General features: G+C 50.1%; 1 protein-coding gene across 3 annotated transcripts; it reads right to left on the reverse strand.

The window, feature by feature from the left end:
- Positions 1–2,422: 2,422 nt before the first annotated feature.
- LOC119976471 lies at positions 2,423–18,097 on the reverse strand. Of its 3 annotated transcripts, XM_038817008.1 has the most exons (8): positions 17,962–18,095; positions 16,976–17,050; positions 14,779–14,848; positions 14,450–14,648; positions 12,471–12,640; positions 10,744–10,783; positions 3,726–3,783; positions 2,423–2,614 (listed from the first exon to the last, which is right to left on the reverse strand). In XM_038817008.1, the coding sequence occupies exons 1-8, from the start codon at positions 18,049–18,051 to the stop codon at positions 2,516–2,518; spliced, it is 801 nt and encodes a 266-aa protein (XP_038672936.1). In that variant the 5' UTR covers positions 18,052–18,095; the 3' UTR covers positions 2,423–2,515. The 3 variants fall into 3 exon arrangements, with proteins under 3 accessions (XP_038672936.1, XP_038672937.1, XP_038672938.1); XM_038817009.1 differs by lacking the exon at positions 16,976–17,050 and having other exon boundaries at positions 17,962–18,097; XM_038817010.1 differs by lacking the exon at positions 3,726–3,783 and having other exon boundaries at positions 17,962–18,096.
- Positions 18,098–19,849: the final 1,752 nt, after the last annotated feature.

The raw sequence follows: 19,849 nt of genomic DNA on the forward strand, positions 1-19,849 counted from the left end.
GGATCTGTAACCGAGCAGCAAGGCATTGCTGGCTGCTTCGAGTCTTTATACAGTCCTGGGTAAGAGGATCTGTAACCGAGCAGCAAGGCATTGCTGGCTGCTTCGAGAGACTTTATACAGTCCTGGGTAAGAGGATCTGTAACAGAGCAGCAAGGCATTGCTGGCTGCTTCGAGTCTTTATACAGTCCTGGGTAAGAGGATCTGTAACAGAGCAGCAAGGCATTGCTGGCTGCTTAGAGTCTTTATACAGTCCTGGGTTAGAGGATCTGTAACCGAGCAGCAAGGCATTGCTGGCTGCTTCGAGTCTTTATACAGTGGGTAAGAGGATCTGTAACAGGGCAGCAAGGCATTGCTGGCTGCTTAGAGTCTTTATACAGTCCTGGGTAAGAGGATCTGTAACAGAGCAGCAAGGCATTGCTGGCTGCTTCGAGTGTCTTTATACAGTGGGTAAGAGTATCTGTAACAGAGCAGCAAGGCATTGCTGGCTGCTTCGAGAGACTTTATACAGTCCTGGGCAAGAGTATCTGTAACAGAGCAGCAAGGCATTGCTGGCTGCTTCGAGTCTTTATACAGTCCTGGGTAAGAGGATCTGTAACAGAGCAGCAAGGCATTGCTGGCTGCTTCGAGTCTTTATACAGTGGGTAAGAGGATCTGTAACAGAGCAGCAAGGCATTGCTGGCTGCTTCGAGTCTTTATACAGTCCTGGGTAAGAGGATCTGTAACAGGGCAGCAAGGCATTGCTGGCTGCTTCGAGTCTTTATACAGTCCTGGGTAAGAGGATCTGTAACAGAGCAGCAAGGCATTGCTGGCTGCTTCGAGAGACTTTATACAGTCCTGGGTAAGAGGATCTGTAACCGAGCAGCAAGGCATTGCTGGCTGCTTCGAGTGTCTTTATACAGTCCTGGGCAAGAGTATCTGTAACAGAGCAGCAAGGCATTGCTGGCTGCTTCGAGAGACTTTATACAGTGGGTAAGAGTATCTGTAACAGAGCAGCAAGGCATTGCTGGCTGCTTCGAGAGACTTTATACAGTCCTGGGTAAGAGGATCTGTAACCGAGCAGCAAGAGTCCCCTTGTTTGTCCGACTCTGAAAATAAGTAATGCAACTTGGTGGTTCTGGGAAGCCAGCCAGTCAAAGATGTCAGAGTTTCTAATCCAAGCTGTAGTTGTACAGGAGCTAATGATTGCACAATGCATTAAAGGCTCAAATTATCCCCTAACTACCCACATTACCTCCAGGCACCATTCTATTATCACCGGGCCAGGCAGTATGGGAACAGTTGAGCTGGGCTATCCCCCGTCTGGGGAAAATTCGGTCATCTGGGAACCAACCACTATCAACAAGAAACTGAACTAGCCACACAATATTGTGGTTACTAGAGGTCAGAGTGCAACTCATCTCCGGTTAACCAGCTGCAAGGCACAAGTCAGGAGTGTGATGGAACACTCTCCACTTGCCCGAGATCAGTGCCATAGTTTTACAACAGTGCAGTGGGCAGCCATTTGGCCATCACATCAGCACCAACCCTCTGAAAAGAGCACAAACTAAACTCTTTCCTGCCCTCTCCCCATACATTTATCAATTTACTGTGCAAGAATTTACAGTGCAAGATGCCATTCGGCCCATTAGGTCTGGAAGTGCCTGTGGAAAGAGCACCCTACTTTAACACAGCCAATTCACCTAACCAGCGCATCTTTGGACTGTAGGAGGTAACCCATGGAGACACGGGGAGAACGTGTAAACAGACAAGTCACCCAAGCCTGGAATTGAACTTGAGCCCCTCGTGTGGTGAGGCTGCAGTGCTAACCACTGTGCGCCCCCCCCCCCCCCCTCTATACACTTCAGCTCGATACCATCCAGGACAAAAGCAGCCCTGCTTGATTGCTACCCCACCTGGAGCTTCCCCTCCAAGTCACTCCCCATCCTGACTGGGAAATATATCGGCCGTTCCTTCAGTGTCGCCGGGTCCAAATCCTGGAACTCCCTTGTAGTCTGTTGTAGGGCAACTCACCAACATTAGAGCAATTAGGAAATGGGCAGCAAAAGCGGTTCTCATCAGTTATATTCATACATTGTAAAAAAAAATGCCAGTTATCTCGTGGTTTGGGATTGGAGTAGACCTACAACGGGAATCTTAGACTGAAGCGTGGAGAGACGATAGAACTTAGCTGACAATTAAGGGATAATAAATCAGGAGGATGGGATCAATAATTGGATGGAAAGCAGTGGGCGGACCGGCACAGACCAGCTGGGCCGAATGGACTGTATCTGGAGCACAGAAACCCAGATATTCCGACAGGATAGACCACGTGGTGAACGTTGAAATAAAAATCGCTTATTGTCACGAGTAGGCTTCAATGAAGGGGCAACATTGGGACCAAAATCCAGGAGGCAGAGTGAAGTTGTTACCATTTCATTCATCATTTAATAACAATCTTTTATTTGGAATTTTAGAATTAACAATAGCTCATTAAAAATAAACAACAGGGAGACAGACGGTAGACAGCAACACGGCCTTAGCATTTGGGAGAGTGTCGCACTTTCGGTGTCCCTGATCCGAACGCTTGCGCCGCACTCACATCCCCTTTGGCGATCCCCAGCAAGAGTTTCTCTACCTGTGGATACACAAGAGCATGATCTTCAGGTCAAGGCAGCCAGCTTGCAGCCATTCCTCATGGTGCTAGTTTCAACAAAGGACAGCCTTCCCTCCTCCCCCCCTCCCTCCCTGGGGACCTCCCGTGGGTTCAGGTCAAGGCAGATTAATTTGCAGAGAAAGCTCTGCTGGGCAGCTGGAGCTCCCCGGCGGTTTTCCCACCTCAGCCAGCAGTACCTAGTGGAAATTCAGCCCTCTATCTCCCAAGGTGAGAGAAACATTTCCCCAACGACAGCTGGGTCATGCTCACCAACGTTTGGTGGGTGGATCTCTGTGGAGGTCTCAGCACATGACCTTGGCGACCAACTGCCCCACTCATGTCAACTACAGCAGGGGAGCTCAAGACAACCTTATAATACCCCGATGATCTCCACCTGCCCCCCCCCCCCCCCCTCTCAGGTGGCACCCATCTCCCTGGCAGCAGGTAAGCAATGGCATTTGGCAGTGTATTCGGAGTGAAATTGCAGCCCAATCTCCAGATATGAGGAAGTGTTGCATTCTGGGAGCCAAAAGGAATCTCAAGTGCCATTTTAAAGTTAATTTTCAGCCAGCATCAAATAACTGGGCAGAACCACATTGGTGGTAGTTGGGAGCTTGCGGTGCACAAATTTGCAGCTGGTTAAATCATGGGGTGGCAGTGACAGTGGTTAGCACTTCTGCCTCACAGCATTAGGGATCTGGGCTTAACTTCGGCCTTGGGTGACGTGTGGAGCCTACATGTTCTCCCCACGTGGGTTTCCTCCCACATTGCAAAGATGTGCAGATCAGGTGGATTGACCACGCTAAATTTCCTTCCAGGGATGTGACCTAGGTACGGTGCTCTTCAGAGGATTGGTGCAGACTGGATGGGCCGAATGGCCTCCTGCCCTCAGAATTTACAGTGTAGAAGGAGGCCATTTGGCCCATCCAGTCTGCACCGGCTCTTGGAAAGCGCACCCTACCCAAGCCCACACCACCCAATCCCTGGAGCCTGTAAAATTAATTCTAACATTCTGACAGCCAGCGCTGTATTATTGTAGCCAAACACGCTGGGCTGCAGAGTGTGATTAACCCACATCCTTACTGACAGTCACCTTGATTGCATAGCCCTCATCTTCCTGTGGATAGTACTGGCCAAACAGCTGCTTCAGTCTGAAATATAGATGCAAAGAGTCAACAAGTGCACCATTCCCCCTTAAAATAGGGGGTGGCCATTTGGCCCTTCAATCCTGCTCCGACATGATCATGGCTGATCCTCCACCTCACACCCATACCCCTCGATGAGGGGCAGTTGGTGAGCAGAGTTGGCGGGTTGGTGGTGTGGAGTGACCCCAATGGTGCCAGCTTAATTCCCACACCAGCTGAAGTTACTATGAAGACCCCTCCCCCCCCCCCCCCCCCCCTCTACAATCTTGCCACTTGCCCGAGGTGTGGTATCACTCAGCTTAAATCACCACCAGTCAGTTCTCTCTCTCTCTGGGGAAAGGAGCCTCTGGTCCTCTGGGGAGAATGAAGACTTTCCCCTCCCCGACAACTTTTGAGTCTAGAAATCTATTTCTTTCTTCAAGATAGCAACTGGGCCTCTGGGGTCACGGTAGCGAACGCGACAGGGCAGCCCCAGTCCCACATCGGAGACCCTTGTTCTACCCTCCCTCCCCTGCCCCCCACTCCCTACCGCCAAGCTCGAGGAAACATTCCTGTACCCAGCTTCTCCAGCCCCATCAAGTGTTCCACACGTTTCAATGAGATCCCCTAAATTTCAGTGGTACAGGCCTTGTGCAGCAACCCTGCCATTCCACGGATCAACCTGCTGCGCCTTCACTACCCTCGCTCTCTGGCAAGCATATCCCTTTCCTTCAAGAGGGAGATCAAAACCGCCCACAATAATGACCTTCCCATTTGGGATCGCGACAGAACGTCCCATAGCCAGCCAACCTCCTGTCAAGCCACTCACAGCAAGAAACCTACAGAACAGGCATGGGGAGAGAAGCAGTTCAGACAAGATTGCAGAGTCGGATTTTGGGGTACGTGCAATAGTTAATCCGGGTGTTGGTCAAGGGGAACCAGGCAGGAAGGGATGGAAGCTGGTGGGGCGAGGACATGAACGAAGGAGGAACCAGGAGAGGCCTGGATAGAATGAATCCACTTGTAGGAGAAACTAGAACCAGAGGACACCATCTCAGACTAAAGGGATAAACCTTTCAAACAGAGACGAGGAGGAAGTTCTTCAGCCAGAGGCTGGTGAATCTGTGGAACTCTTTGCCGTAGAAGGCTGTGGAGGCCAAATCAGAGTGTCTTTAAGTCAGAGATAGACAGGTTCTTGATTAATAAGGGGTCAGGGGTGATGGGGAGAAGGCAGGAAAATATTTCAGCCATGATTGAATGGCGGAGCAGACTTGATGGGCCGACTGGCCTAATTCTGCCCCCAAGTCTTATCTAAGACATTGTAGCTGTTACCCAGGATACAAATGTAGATCAGCGATAGAGGTTAGTAAGGGGACAATATTTTAAATTAGGCAAGGACAGGACCAGTGATCCAGATCCAGATTAGCTCAGCTGTGGGCAAACACCAGAAAAATTACCAAAGCGCATGTTAAATGATCAGGAAAACCCACGATGATTCATTAGCATCCCAGAGGAAGAGGAACAAGGCCCAAGTCAGACTCATACAGAAGGAGGCCATTGGGACACAAGCCCATATCAGCTGTCCCAGGCATAATCGATTCCCCACACTAAAAACTCCATAGTTCTGCAAAGTTATTTCCGAGTCTCCATCCAAATTGTCTGCCTTCACCACATGCAAGAGGCAGCAATCTCCCAAGTCACGACCACAAGTTTGTGGCCCATCGAGTATGCTCCACCATTCAATCACGGCTGCTCGGATATATAATCCTCAACTCTCCTTTCCTGCCTTATCCCCCTTAACCCTCAATTCCTTATTCTGTCTATCTCAGCCTTGAACATACTTAACGACCCAGTCTCCACAGCTCTGTGGTAAAAGAATTCCACAGATTCACGACAGTCTGAAGAAATCCCTCCTCATCTCTGGGCGTCCCCTTAATGAGATTATGCTCTCTCTCGCAAGGAGAAACAACCTCAGCATCTATCCTGACAACTCCCGAGAATCCTATGTGCCACAATAAAGGTCCCCTCTCATTCTTTTAAACTCGTGAGCAGGGGCTAAACATACTTTTCCCATTTCCACAAGAAAATCCCTTCATACCCAGGATTTGCCCCCCACTTTTACAGATTTCGTCTGCACATTCCCCTTTCAATGCTTCCCCCAAATCAGGCTTGTAACATCAACGAGTGGGAACTGATGCACTATCAATTACTACGAAGACGAGAGTAGTGAATAATTGAGGCTTTTAGGGCAAAGATGTGTGGCCTCCTGTAGCTGCTACCAGAATGGGAACAGCTCCGGCGAGCACACACATTTATACTCCGCCTACTGGGCGGAGCCAGCAGGCAGAGATTTACCCCTGTACCTCTAGTACAGGAGCCTTACTGTACTACATTTAATATACAGTTAGTGGTGACTACCACATTCACCCCCTGTTAATTATTTTTTTTTAAAAAATGAGTCCGGCGGGAGTGGTGGAAAAATTTACAGTTCAGGCAAAAATTTACAGGTTCAGTCGGTCGGGTGCCTTGATTCTCTGCTGTGATCGCCTCAGTCCCGGTGGTGATATGGACGCCGACTTGATCATCAGAGACTCCGGGAGCATGTTATCCTCGTGTTCATTGCTGCCCCCCCCCCTCCCCCCCAGAGTGGAACCAGCGGGAAGACAGATCGTCCTGGTGCGCTGGGGGGAGGGTGTGTCACCATGGCAATCGGAGGGGAGGGGGAAGGGAGGTGTCAGGTGGTGGGCCGTGACTTTTCCCGGTCTAGTTTACCAAATGCACACGTCAAATCTCACCTCAACCTCCTTTGATCCAAGGAGAACAACCCCAGCTTCGTACAATGATGATGATGAAAATTCTCCTTTCCTCCCCTGACCCCAGGAACCATTCTAATTAATCTCAGAACCCTCTCGAAGGATCTTGCACATCCTTCAAAGTATTCCCACCAGAACCTGGATACTGGACTTTGGGAGGGGGGGGGGGGGGGGGGCAAAACAGAACAAGGGGGAAATGAATGAATGGGAAGATATGTAGTGGGGTTGAGGAAAGGAGTGTTTTTGTGGTGCAAGTTCACAGATCCTTGGTGGCACAACAGGAAAGCACCCAACATTCTCTATTGGGAGGGATTGAATACAAAAGCAGGACAGCAATGATGGAACTTTATAAAATGCTGATTCGGCCACAGCCAGAGTTGTGCGCACAGTTCTGGTCACCACATTACAGGAAGGGCAGAATTGCTCTGGAGAAAGTGCGGAGATTTACAAGAATGTTGCTGGGGCTTGAAAATTGCAGCTACGGAGGAGAAACTGGAGGCTGGGGATGATTTCCTTGGAACAGAGGCAGCTAAGGGGCGACACAATTGGAGAACAAAATTTATGAGGAACCAAGACAGGAAGATTTGTTCCCCTTTGTGATGAATGGTATCAGTAGCTGCTGTAACGGTACCTTACCTTAAATACATTGGCCCTTTAAGACCGGGCTTGGAACCCTGGGGGACTCCGCCTCTGGCTCCGCCCCCAGGAAACGGTATACAAGATGGGGCTCACTCGGCAGCATGTGGTGAGCACACTTCTCGGCTGCTGTTTCAGTTCTCTGATGATTAAAGCCTTTGAATTACCAATCTTCTCTCCTGTGTTGTAATTGAGGGCATCTCACCCTTTACTGCCAGGGAGCATAATGCAAGGTGACTGGTGGAAGGGCAAGAGGAGATGGGAGGTTCTCACCCAAAGGATGTTGGGTCTGGTCTGGGAATTCACTGCCTAAGTTGGTGGTCGAGTCAGAGGGCAGATAACCGACAGCCGGATCGGGATCTGAAGTGCTGGAGCCTGCAAGATTATGGATCAGGTGCTGGAAAATGGGATCAAAACGAGCGGAGAGATTTTTTTGGGTGGGGCCAGCATAGACTTTGGCTGAACGGCCTCATTCTGCACTGTAACCTCTATATGGTTCTATAGTCAGCACAAACTTTCAGTCTATATCTGACCGACAACAAAGCTACTTTGCCAAGGCAACAGAAAAATCATCCAGGATGTCCTATTTAAATTAGAATGAAGACATCAGGGTCGGGATTCTCCCATCCCACGGCAGAGTATCCACGCTGTCGTAAATGCTGTTGCGTTTTACGAGGGGGTGAACGGGCCGCTGCCGGGAGTAATTTTGGCCCCTACAGGGGGCCAGCACGGCACTGGAGCGGTTCACGCTGCTCCAGCTGCCGATCCCGGCGCGCCACAGGATCCGCGGTGGTGCCAACACGCACATTCACAGCGGCCCCGACTCAAACATGGTGCAGCAGTACAGGGGCCGGGGCATAGGAAAAGAGGACAGAGAGGCCGGCCAGCCGATCAGTAGGCCCCGATCGTGGGCCAGGCCGCATCAGAGGCCCCCCCGGATCGGAGCCCCCCCCCCACAGGCCGCCACCCGACCCTTGCACAGAGTTCCCGCCGGTGTGGACGGCCGGCGGCGGGACTCAGCATTTTAACTGCGGCCGCTCAGCCCATCCCGGGCCGAGAATCGGCGGACCGGCTGCAAAGAGCGGACTGCGACTCTGCGGAAAATCCCTTGCCGGCGTCGGGGTGGCGTGGCCCGGTCACGGGGATTCTCCGGCCTTGCCCAGGGCTGGGAGAATCCTGCCCCAGATTGTATGCGTGTCCCCCAGTCTGGGATGGAGGGAAATGGAGCAGGATAAGTGGACGATGCAGCAAATGGTGGTTCGGCCAACTCCCAGAATGCCTCAGTGGTGGTCACAAGAGTAGGTTTGGTGCGGCGCAGGGAGGGAGACGGGCCTGAAAAAGTGAGCCTCTCCAGCCTCAAGCATGGTTTGGGGAAAAAAGCCCAGTCACATTTTTGAAGTGGTCAGATCTATTGAGCCACGAGGACTTTTGAGGGCCCTCGTACGCTAGCTTTCTGGGTTTCAAGGACAAGTGCAGAAGGCAGCACAGTAGCACAGTGGTTAGCACTGTGGCTTCACAGCTCCAGGGTCCCAGGTTCGATTCCCCGCTGGGTCACTATCTGCGCTGAGTCTGCACATCCTCCCCATGTCTGCGTGGGTTTCCTCCGGGTGCTCCGGTTTCCTCCCACAAGTCCTGAAAGACGTGCAGGTTAGGTAGATTGGCCATGATCAATTGCCCTTCGTGTCCAGAAGGGTTAGGAGGGGTTATTGGGTTACGGGAATAGGGTGGAAGTGAGGGCTTAAGTGGGTCGGTGCAGACTCGATGGGCCAAATGGCCTCCTTCGGCACTATGTTCGATGTTCTCTGTAACGGAATGGTATTTGGGCTGGAGTATAAAAGAGGTGTTGCTGCAACTGTACAAGGTGCTAGTGAGGCCACAGGTACTGGGGCGGCACGGTAGCACAGTGGTTAACACTGTTGCTTCACTGCTCCAGGGTCCCAGGTTTGATTCCCCGCTGGGTCACTGTCTGTGCGGAGTCAGCACGTCCCCCCCGTGTCTATGTGGGTTTCCTCCCACAGTCTAAAGACGTGCAGGTTAGGTGGACTGACCACACTAAATTGCCCTTGGGTTATGTGGGGTTACAGGGATAGGGTGGAGGTGTGGACTTGAGTAGGGTGCTCTTTGCAAGGTCCTGTGTAGGGTCAATGGGCCGAATGGCCTCCTGCACTGTAAATTCTATGGATACAGATTTGGAATTCGGTGTAGTTTTATTCCCCTTTAACGGCATTGGAGGCAGGAGAGGAGATTTATTTGGATGATCCCAGGTATATATAGGGACTGCCAAATGTGTAAAGATTAAACAAGTCAGGTCTGTACTCCAAAAAAAAAATGAGGGGTGATCCGATTGAAACACTTTTAGGGGGTCATACAGGGTAAATGTTGGGAGGATGTTTCCACTCATGGGAGAGTGGGGGACCAGACAGCATTGTTGCAGAATAAAGGATCGAGTTCATTCAAAACAGATTTGAGGAAGAATTTCTTCAGTCAAAGCGTGGTGAACCTTTGGAATTCTTTACCCCAGGAAGGTTTCTAAGCCGAGATTGATAGGGTTTTAACCAGTTGGGGAAGTGAGGATGACAAAGGAGGCAGGAAAGTGGACTTAAGCGAGTGTTAGATGAGCCATGATCTTATTAAAAAGGCAGAGCAGTCTCAAAAGGCTGAATGGCCCACCCTGTTCCTGTGCTTATGGTCTGGAGTCTGTTGGACACCTGCCCCACAGGTTTGGACAGTAGCAGCTATTGGGACATGGAACAGGAGAGTCAATCTCATGACAATCAGTAGAAGGGACAATGCAGTGTAAGTATTCACCCAAACATTACAGGTGAACATTGATACAAGAGCCTTTCTTTAGAATAAGTATTCACAGGATACAGCCTTCAGACCTCTACATCATAATAACTAATCCATGCCCCATCAGACTCTAGTAACCCACTTAGTGGGGGAATAACTAATCCAGGGCCCCATGAAGCACTGCAGCCCACCAGCTGGCGGGTGATAACAAGAGGGCGAAAAGGCTATGGGGTCGGCAGGGATGCAAGGACGTTACAATCAGATCAGCCACGACCTTATTGGATGGCAGAGCAGGCTTGAGGCCTACTCCTGTAGTGTAGGCATCATCACCGTCTCCAGGGACACCCAGGCCATGAGGAGGGCCAGTCGGGTCAAAGAACCCCCTCTCTGGCCCCTAGACAAGTGTCTTTCTGCAATTAATACCACTACTAAAACAAAAGAAAACTGAAGGCTGAAGGGCACCACATACTCCCTCTGTGCTGGGCACAAACATAGCTGTGGAGAAGGAGGGGGCGACAGACAGGCCAAAGGCCTGGACTTGTCTACTAACAGCCCGAGACCACAAATATCTTATACCAAAATAAAAATAACCAATTAACAAAAGGCACCAAAAATCCAACAAATCCAATAAATGCTATTCACATGCATACACTCCCGCTGGATTTGGACAGTTAACGGCGACAGGTTTTTGGGCCTCTTAGCCGATGAGGCAGAACTACATCTAGCAATAAGTTTAGATCAGATTTACCTTCCGTGTGATGAAGAGTCAGATGAAGACGTTGAGTAACCTGCAAATTAAAGAGATTGATCAGCTCCTCAGTTGACTGGAGACGCGATCTTTTCAAAAGGGAACAAAGTCCCCGAGCGAACGTGTTTAGCCGCGTGTTTCCCAGCACTCAGTGCCGACAAACACACCGCTATTCAACAGGACTCACTTTGAGTATAGGGCCTAAGTGGGGAATGGCCCCAAACCCTCTTTCCACCCCCCACCCCCACACACCCAGCCCACTCACAGACAAAAAATTCCAGTTGGCACTTTGCCAGTACCAACCTGGCAGTGCCCATTTCAATGGCAGTGCCAGGGCACCACCTTGCCGAAAAGGCATGCAGCTGGGGGGGGGCCTCTGATCCCCTGGAGACCCCCCACCCCACAAATGCTGCTCCATCTGGTGTCCTTACCAATCGGCACTCGCCAAGGTGAAGGAATTGAATCCCAAAACCCAAGGTACCTGCACATTAGAGAGCGAGGTTACCTGTCCCGTTCTAATATGCACATTTTTCAAAAAGTGATCCCGTCCATTGTGGACAGGATTCCCCGGTGTTAAATCTAGTAGAGGCGCTGCGACCCGGATAGATCCCGGAAGCAGGATCTCCCAGTTTTCACTGGCCACGCTGCGCTGTGGCGAGATGCTTTTCCGGCATAGCACAGCCAGAAGATAGTGCCCTCGACCTCCCCGATATTTATCATTCCAATAGGATCGCACTAGTCATTAAACTCAACAAGCAACACTAACCCAGAGCCTGGGCCACTTCACTTTCCCACTGGAGTACTTCAGTGGGAAAGTTATTACTCCCAAGGTCTTGACGGAACCACATCCGGGTGTTGGAAACAGTTTCCCTTGTTCCTCGAATAAAGGCTTATCCAATTCAGCCTCTACCCAGAGTTCAGAATGAAAAGGTGACATTATTGAAACACAAGAACCCGAGGTAGGGTGGCCAACAGGAGGATGTTGCCACTTATCAGGAGACTAAAAACTGTTTAAGGTACACCATTTAAGACAGGTGAGATTTGATGTCCACCTCGAAGGTTGTTAGTCTAGAATTCAGTCACCCAATAGTAGTGAAGGTTGGGTGATTGAACTTATTGAAGATCAGTGAACTTATTGAAGATCAGTTAACTTATTGAAGATCAGTTAACTTATTGAAGATCAGTTAACTTATTGAAGATCAGTTAACTTATTGAAGAGCTATGTGGAGGGGAGGAGACGGAAAGATGGAATAGAGACAACAGATCGATCAGCCCGCTACGAGACTATCAAATGGTGGAAAGGCCTATTTAATGTTTCTAACTTATTCCACAACCAATGGCTATTGAGTCATTGGTGGAATCTTGCTGTTCGCACATCCACTGCATTCACTACATTGCAATATGCGACTGCAGTCAGATGAAAGAGTACTTTTCAAGTATACAGTGTGCTGTAAAGAGAAATCCTGAGGTTGCAAAATACTTTCCCCGTTGACTTATGGATTTCACTCTGGTCCATTTTGTGAAAAAAAAAAGGTAGAGATGTTCTCTACCGGCCAGTCACCCTTCAATGATAATGTTGTTGTTCCCACATTACAGAAAACTGACTACACGTCACATTGTAAATATATTGACAAAGTGTGCTCATAAATTTATGAGGGGGGAAATTACCCACTGGGAAAGTGGACCTAGAACAGTGCAAACAACAAACAAAAAAAATAGATGCTCACCCGTGTCCTCGACATCCAACATCAATGTGGGTGGTTTAGTTCGGGTCACATGCTGCGCCATCTCATTCTGGGGAAGAGGATGGGTCATACACAAAGAGCCCAGGAGAGAGTTACCCGAATGGCGTTGGGAGGTTGATGGACTCGCCAAGGAGGAGATCTTCAATTGGTTCCTGAAGGAAATAATGTGCAAATATCAACTGACAAAAATTACAATCTTTATTGATCTGAAGAGCAAAAACCAAAAGACGACGACAGCCAGGAACACAAGCCCCAGTGGGGCTTCCATAGGAAAAGTCCCAGATGTAATGTTGACCCAAGGCCTCACCCTCCAGCTACCCCTCAGGTAACAGTCCAAAGGATTGTACAGCCCACTCAGAACAAACACTACAGCAGCACCAGCAAGAACCATAATTCCCCCCTTGTCTGGGCTAACAATGGTTAATCACCGTCCCATTAGCCTTCACCCCCAGCTTTTTGCAAAGCTTTTGCAGCTGCCTTCTCTTCATCGTCAGGAGCTCTGTCGTCAAGTCGGCCATCTTAGCCAGCAACTTCCCTTCTCCCACCTCCCTGACCACTATTCATTGGGAAGAGGCAGAAGCCAATTTGGACCAATTTGACCTTCCAATTAATCGGCACAGCCTGGCTGGTGAAAACCGGGAGACCCCGCTTCCGGGATCTATCCGGGTAGCAGCGCCTCGACGAGATTCAACACCGGGGAATCCTGTCCACAATGGGCGGGATCACTTTTTGACAAATGTGCATATTAGAGGACAGCTAACCTTGCTCCCTAATGTGCAGGTACCTTGGGTTTTAGGATTCAATTCCTTCAGTGATCATTTTGTATGACAGGAGGGATCACGATATCAAAGTTCACAGGTTATAAAAAGATTTGATCATATTAACCAAACAGATAAAGACACCAGCACGGCAGTGTTTCTGGCATTTTCCCACATCCCTAGGGAAAGCACTTTGGAAGTTACCACACCATTGGCGACCATACAGTCACCTGTGGACACCACACTCTGAATATTGCTCCCTCGAGCCTCTCCTTATAAACTTGCACAGGGAGGTCAGAGTTTCCTCAAGTAGCTCAGACACTAGAGGCATGTGTATCTATTCTCAGAAAGTTATACCAATGCGAGCTGTTAATTGTTAGTTATTAATGAAGGCCCCGCCTTCTCAACCTCACCTCTCATAGAATTTACAGTGCAGAAGGAGGCCATTCGGCCCATCGAGTCTGCACCAGCTCTTGGAAAGAGCACCCTACCCAAGGTCAACACCTCCACCCTATCCCCATAACCCAGTAACCCCACCCAACACTAAAGGCAATTTTGGACACTATGGGCAATTTATCATGTCCAATCCACCCAACCTGCACAGCTTTGGACTGTGGGAGGAAACCGGAGCACCCGGGAGGAAACCCACGCAGACATGGGGAGATGTGCAGACTCCACACAGACAGTGACCCAAGCCGGAATCCTGGGATCCTGGAGCTGTGAAGCAATTGTGCTATCCACAATGCTACCGTGCTGCCAAATCACTTATTGTCACAAATAGGCTTCAAATGAAGTTACTGTGAAAAGCCCCTAGTCGTCACAGTCCAGTGCCTGTTCGGCGAGGCTGGTACGGGAATTGAACCGTGCTGCTGGCCTGCTTGGGTTTCCTTTAAAAGCCAGCGATTTAGCCCTGTGCTAAACCAGCCCCGAGGTGTGGTGTTCCTCAGGTTAAATCCCCACCCGTCAGCTCTGTCCCTCAAAGGAAAAGCAGCCGATGTATAGTCATCTGAGCCTGTGGTGAATTTGTCTTTCCCTAGTTATTGGTCAGGTCATGGAAGCTCCATCCTTCATTGTCCCCTCCCCATTGGATACTCCAGCCTTGCACTGCAAGGAAGACTGACCAATTGGGTCCTGGGATTCAACCCAGAGGAAGGTCACGCGTGCCAAGCGAATCAGGACAGTGAACAAAACTTGCAGCCTTACAATCGCAAGCATTCCGCACAGATCCTGTTGTCCTCCATGTGGGGTGGCACCTCCTCCGCTGCCGGGGTCAAGAGGAAGGGGACGAGAGCGTCTCCAGCAACAACCATCGGTCTGCAGCACTTTAAGGTCACCCGGCCCCACTCCTGGTCCGGGCCGACAATCGCCTGGCCGTGCACGGCACACCATCGCGGCGGGTCGGCTGGGGAAAGAGGAGAGGGTTTAGTAACAGTTCTGCAGGTTATAGATTCTCCTCATTGTACCAATCCTGCCACCTTCCAGAGAGCACATTGAGGGAGGGGGAGGGGGTGGGGAAAGAGAATGGTACTCACTCTTTTCCTCACTTTGCTCCTCAACTCGGTAACGTGAAGCTTCTGTCCCTCGTGGAGAATGGACTCCTTCCTGTGGCAAGCAGGAGAAAACAAGTGAAGCCAGGAGAGGTCACAAAAACGCTCGGAAGCTTCAACACAAGTTTAAAATCCAGACTCTGCTTTGGGCCATTACGAGACATCAACAATTTAAACAAGCAAGGCTCTAGCCTCTTGGGCCTTCAAATCACAGTATATCCGTTCAGCAGCATTCCTATTGAACCAGCATCGACTCGGGAAGGTTTTACTGAAGGGAGGGAATTTGCATCGGGAGCACCCATGGTTCCCTCTCCCATGGAGGGGCCTCTACAAACAGTGGAATGCCAGACCAAGAGAACGTGCCACCAGCCTCAACACCAATCAGTGGCAGATCCACCGAGCAGGACAAATCCAATCCAGCCCAGAGCTCCCTCCCCCGATTCTTCCATGGGGTGTGGACATGGTTAGGTAGGCCTGCATTTATTCCCCATCCCTAATTGACCTTTAACAAGCAGCAACCCTACTGCTGTGGGTCTGGAGTCACATGTAGGCCAGACCAGGTAAGGGAGGCAGATTTCCTTCACTAAAGGACATTAGTGAACCAGATGGGTTTCTATGACAGGACAATGGTTCCACGGCCATTCGACTTTTAATTCCAATATTTTTCCTGGATTCAAATTTCACTTCTGGTGAGATTTGAACCGAGCTGCCTGGATTACTGGTCGAGTGACAACACTACCATGTCAGTACCTAGTTACCAACTGCACTCACCTCCCCATCATCTGCAAACTGATAAGAAGTTCTCACACTGCACAAACACCAGGCAATGACCATGTACAATGAGATAATAGAATTACTATCCCTTCTTTGAACAGCAGCCCTAACATTGTGAATCCATCAATATCCAGTTTTACCATTGACCAGCCATCAATTGTGGTTATACTTTCTGCAGAGCATAACTCACACAGTGCCAGAAACGTGACGGAATACTCTCCCACATTTGCCTGGATGAGTGCAGCTCTAACAACACTCAAAACGGCCATCTAGGGGACAAAAGCAGCTCACTTGACCCGCATCCTATTCAGAACTCTACCGCCAAAATACGGTGAGCACAACCCAAAAGATTCACTGCAGGGACTCACAGAGGCTCCTCAGGCAGCACCTTCCAAACCCACGGCCACCACCATCTAGAAGGACAAGAGCAGCAGATACCTGGGATCACCCCCCCACCTGGAGGTTCCCCTCCAAGTCACTCCCCATCCTGACTGGGAAATATATCGGCCGTTCCTTCAGTGTCGCCGGGCCCAAATCCTGGAGCTCCCTCCCTAACAGCACGGTGGGTGTACCTACACCTCAGGGACTGCAGCGGCTTCAAGACGGCAGCTCAGCACCACCTTGTCAAGGGGCAATTAGGGATGGGCAATGAGCACTTGCGTAGTCAGTGACACCACATCCTTAGATTAAAGTGAGGTCAGCCCTTTATAGAACATAGAACAGTACAGCACAGAACAGGCCCTTCAGCCCTTAATGTTGTGCCAAGCCATGATCACCCTACTTAAACCCACGTATCCACCCTATACCCGTAACCCAACAACCCCCCCCTTAACCTTACTTTTTTATTAGGACACTACGGGCAATTTAGCATGGCCAATCAACCTAACCCGCACATCTTTGGACTGTGGGAGGAAACCGGAGCACCCGGAGGAAACCCACGCACACAGGGGGAGGACGTGCAGACTCCACACAGACAGTGAACCAGCCGGGAATCGAACCTGGGACCCTGGAGCTGTGAAGCATTTATGCTAACCACCATGCTACCCTGCTGCCTATATTACACAGTTGGAGTGATGGGATCTTCATTAGCAAAGTAACAAGGCAGAAAAGGTCCCATATAAAGCTATTAAGAGCATTTTTCTTGTATTGAATCACAGAATGTACAGTGCAGAAGGAGGCCATTCGGCCCATCAAGTCTGCACCAGCCCTTACAAAGAGCACCCTACTAAACCCCACGTATCTACCCTATCCCCATAACCCAGTAACCCCCACTTAACATTTTTTGGACACCAAGGGCAATTTAGCGTGGCCAATCCACCTAACCCACACATCTTAGGACTGTGGGAGGAAACCGGAGCACCCGGAGGAAACCCACGCACACACAGATACCACACAGACAACCACTTACTTCTGCTGCACTACATTCTGCCGCAATATATTCCCTGTATTTGTGATGGGATAGCCGGGAAATTAGATTAGCATTCTGGGAATGAGAGATGTTTCAGTTATTGCCAGAGGAAAAAAAAACATCAAAACAAAAGTATAATCTTTAAATCATGCCTCAGATTAAAAATAGCAACTTAATTAGACGATACTACATGGGACATGCCAGAGGTCTAAAGAAGTTAAAACAAGCCTTAGCTCACACTCCAGGACTCAATGATAAACCAGGCCCAAGATTATAATTATGGTCAAGAGAATTGAGCCAATAATCAATATTAAGTGCAGAAGGAGACCATTCAACCCATCATATCTCCAAATGAATATTACTTCTGTCATTCCAATGATTTCCCCCCGTAACCATTACATATATTACTTGAACAGACACAATCTAGTGCCCACTTGGAAGGCCTTGATTGAACCTGCCTCCAACACACTTCCAGGCCTTACATTCCAGACCTCAACTGCTCACTGAGAAAAAATATTTTCCCTCACATTTGCTTCTATTAATTTAAAATCAATGCCATTTTTGTTCTCAATCCTTTACAATTTCTTCCTATCGAGTCTGCCCAGCCACCCTCACGAATTTGAGCATCTCTATCAAATCTCATCTCGCGCAAGGAGGACAGTTCCAATCTCTCCTCACAACAACTGTAGTTTCTCATCCCTAGAGCCATTCTGTGAACCTCTTCTGCACCCTCTCCAATGCGTTCACGTCCTTTCCATGGAGAGGCACCCAGAACGGTTCACATTACTCCAGCTGCGGTCCAACTATTGACAGGACTGAGGGAGGACCAGATCATCGTTCAGGTGTAATGCTAACCCAAGGCCTCACCCTCCAGCTACCCCTCAGGCAACAGTCCAAAGGATTGTACAGCCCACCCAGAGAACACTACAGCAGCACCAGCAAGAACCATAATTCTCCCCTTGTCTGGGCTAACAATGGTTAATCACCGTCCCATTAGCCTTCATCCCCAGCTTTTTGCAAAGCTTTTGCAGCTGCCTTCTCTTCATCGTCAGGAGCTCTGTTGTCAAGTCAGCCATCTTAGCCAGCAACTTCCCTTCTCCCACCTCCCTGACCACTATTCATTGGGAAGAGGCAGAAGCCAATTTGACCTTCCAATTAATCCCTTCTTCCTGCAATTTACTGTTAATGGGGGGGGGGGGTCACCTTTGTTTCTAAATCCAATCACTGATCTCACATTTAGTTGTTGACACGTCATTGTATAAAGAGTAAGGTTATTGGCTGTGACTGAAACAGAAAAGTCAATCATCAGAGCAGTTCTGGGTGGGCTAATGATGTGTAGGTTAGGTGCATTGGCCCTGATACATTGCTCCTGAGTGGCCAGGGATGTGGAGGTGAGGTGGGGCCATGGGTCCTCATCCTGAGGGTTGGTGTAGGGATTCTAAGTTATATTGTCAATTCCAAAGCAATGATAGATTGCCATAGGCTTTATGGCTGACAATGAATACACACCTCAAGGTTGCTGCAGAAACCAATTGGTTCCCTCATTGCCAATGGATGTGGTTTGGGCCTTTCAGAATTGGATTGGGTGACTCCCCCTCCCCCTCCCTTCAGCAGCTGCTGACTGTGGCTCAAGAGTCACGCCCCTCACTTTCTGAGTTCTATCGACTGCGGGTTCAAGTTCCACTCCAGAGATTGGAGCATGTTCAACATTGTCCTGGCTGACTTGTATTTAGTGTGAAGGGAGCTGCTGTTTTTGGCTCATGGTATTATAAACAAGGCCCTTCTCAAGCGATGAAAATGAAATGAAAATCGCTTATTGTCACGAGTAGGCTTCAATGAAGTCACTGTGAAAAGCCCCTAGTCGCCACATTCCGGCACCTGTCCGGGGAGGCCGGTACGGGAATTGAACCGTGCTGCTGGCCTGCTTTCAAAGCCAGCGATTTAGCCCAGTGAGCTAACTCAGCCCCTTTGATACGAAGGGATTCCACGGTGACTATTTTGAGGAAGGCCTGGGCCATTACTAACCCTTGATGGTGACTTCCACCCCGTGGCACATTCTCCAGTGGGGCAAAAACACCCGTGCACATCGGCAGGGCTGGAAGCTCCTGCCATCGGCCAGTGATGGACAGCCTCCGCTGCCAGGAAACACGGCAGGGCTGGAAGCTCCTGCCATCGGCCAGTGATGGACAGCCTCCGCTGCCAGGAAACACGGCAGGGCTGGAAGCTCCTGCCATCGGCCAGTGATGGACAGCCTCCGCTGCCAGGAAACACGGCAGGGCTGGAAGCTCCTGCCATCGGCCAGTGATGGACAGCCTCCGCTGCCAGGAAACACGGCAGGGCTGGAAGCTCCTGCCATCGGCCAGTGATGGACAGCCTCCGCTGCCAGGAAACACGGCAGGGCTGGAAGCTCCTGCCATCGGCCAGTGATGGACAGCCTCCGCTGCCAGGAAACACGGCAGGGCTGGAAGCTCCTGCCATCGGCCAGTGATGGACAGCCTCCGCTGCCAGGAAACACGGCAGGGCTGGAAGCTCCTGCCATCGGCCAGTGATGGACTGCCACCGCTGCCAGGAAACACGGTGGGGCTGGAAAAATCCCACTCTGAGTCCTTCGGAATATTTTCAAGGCGTGGGGGTAGGGCGGTAGATTCCTGCTGAGCAAGGTGGTGATAGGTTATTGGAGGTACTTGGAGTTAAGGTCTGAGATTTATATCAGATGGGCCATCATATTAAATGGCGGAGCTGGCTCGAGGGGCTGAATGGCCTCCTGCAATAATAATAACCTTTATTACTGTCACAAGTAGGCTTACAGTAACACTGCAATGAGGTTAACGTGAAAAGCCCCTAGTCACCACATTCCGGCGCCTGTTTGGGTAG

Source organism: Scyliorhinus canicula, chromosome 13 (assembly GCF_902713615.1).
Source record: "Scyliorhinus canicula chromosome 13, sScyCan1.1, whole genome shotgun sequence".
In the NCBI taxonomy this organism is placed as follows: Eukaryota; Metazoa; Chordata; class Chondrichthyes; order Carcharhiniformes; family Scyliorhinidae; genus Scyliorhinus; species Scyliorhinus canicula.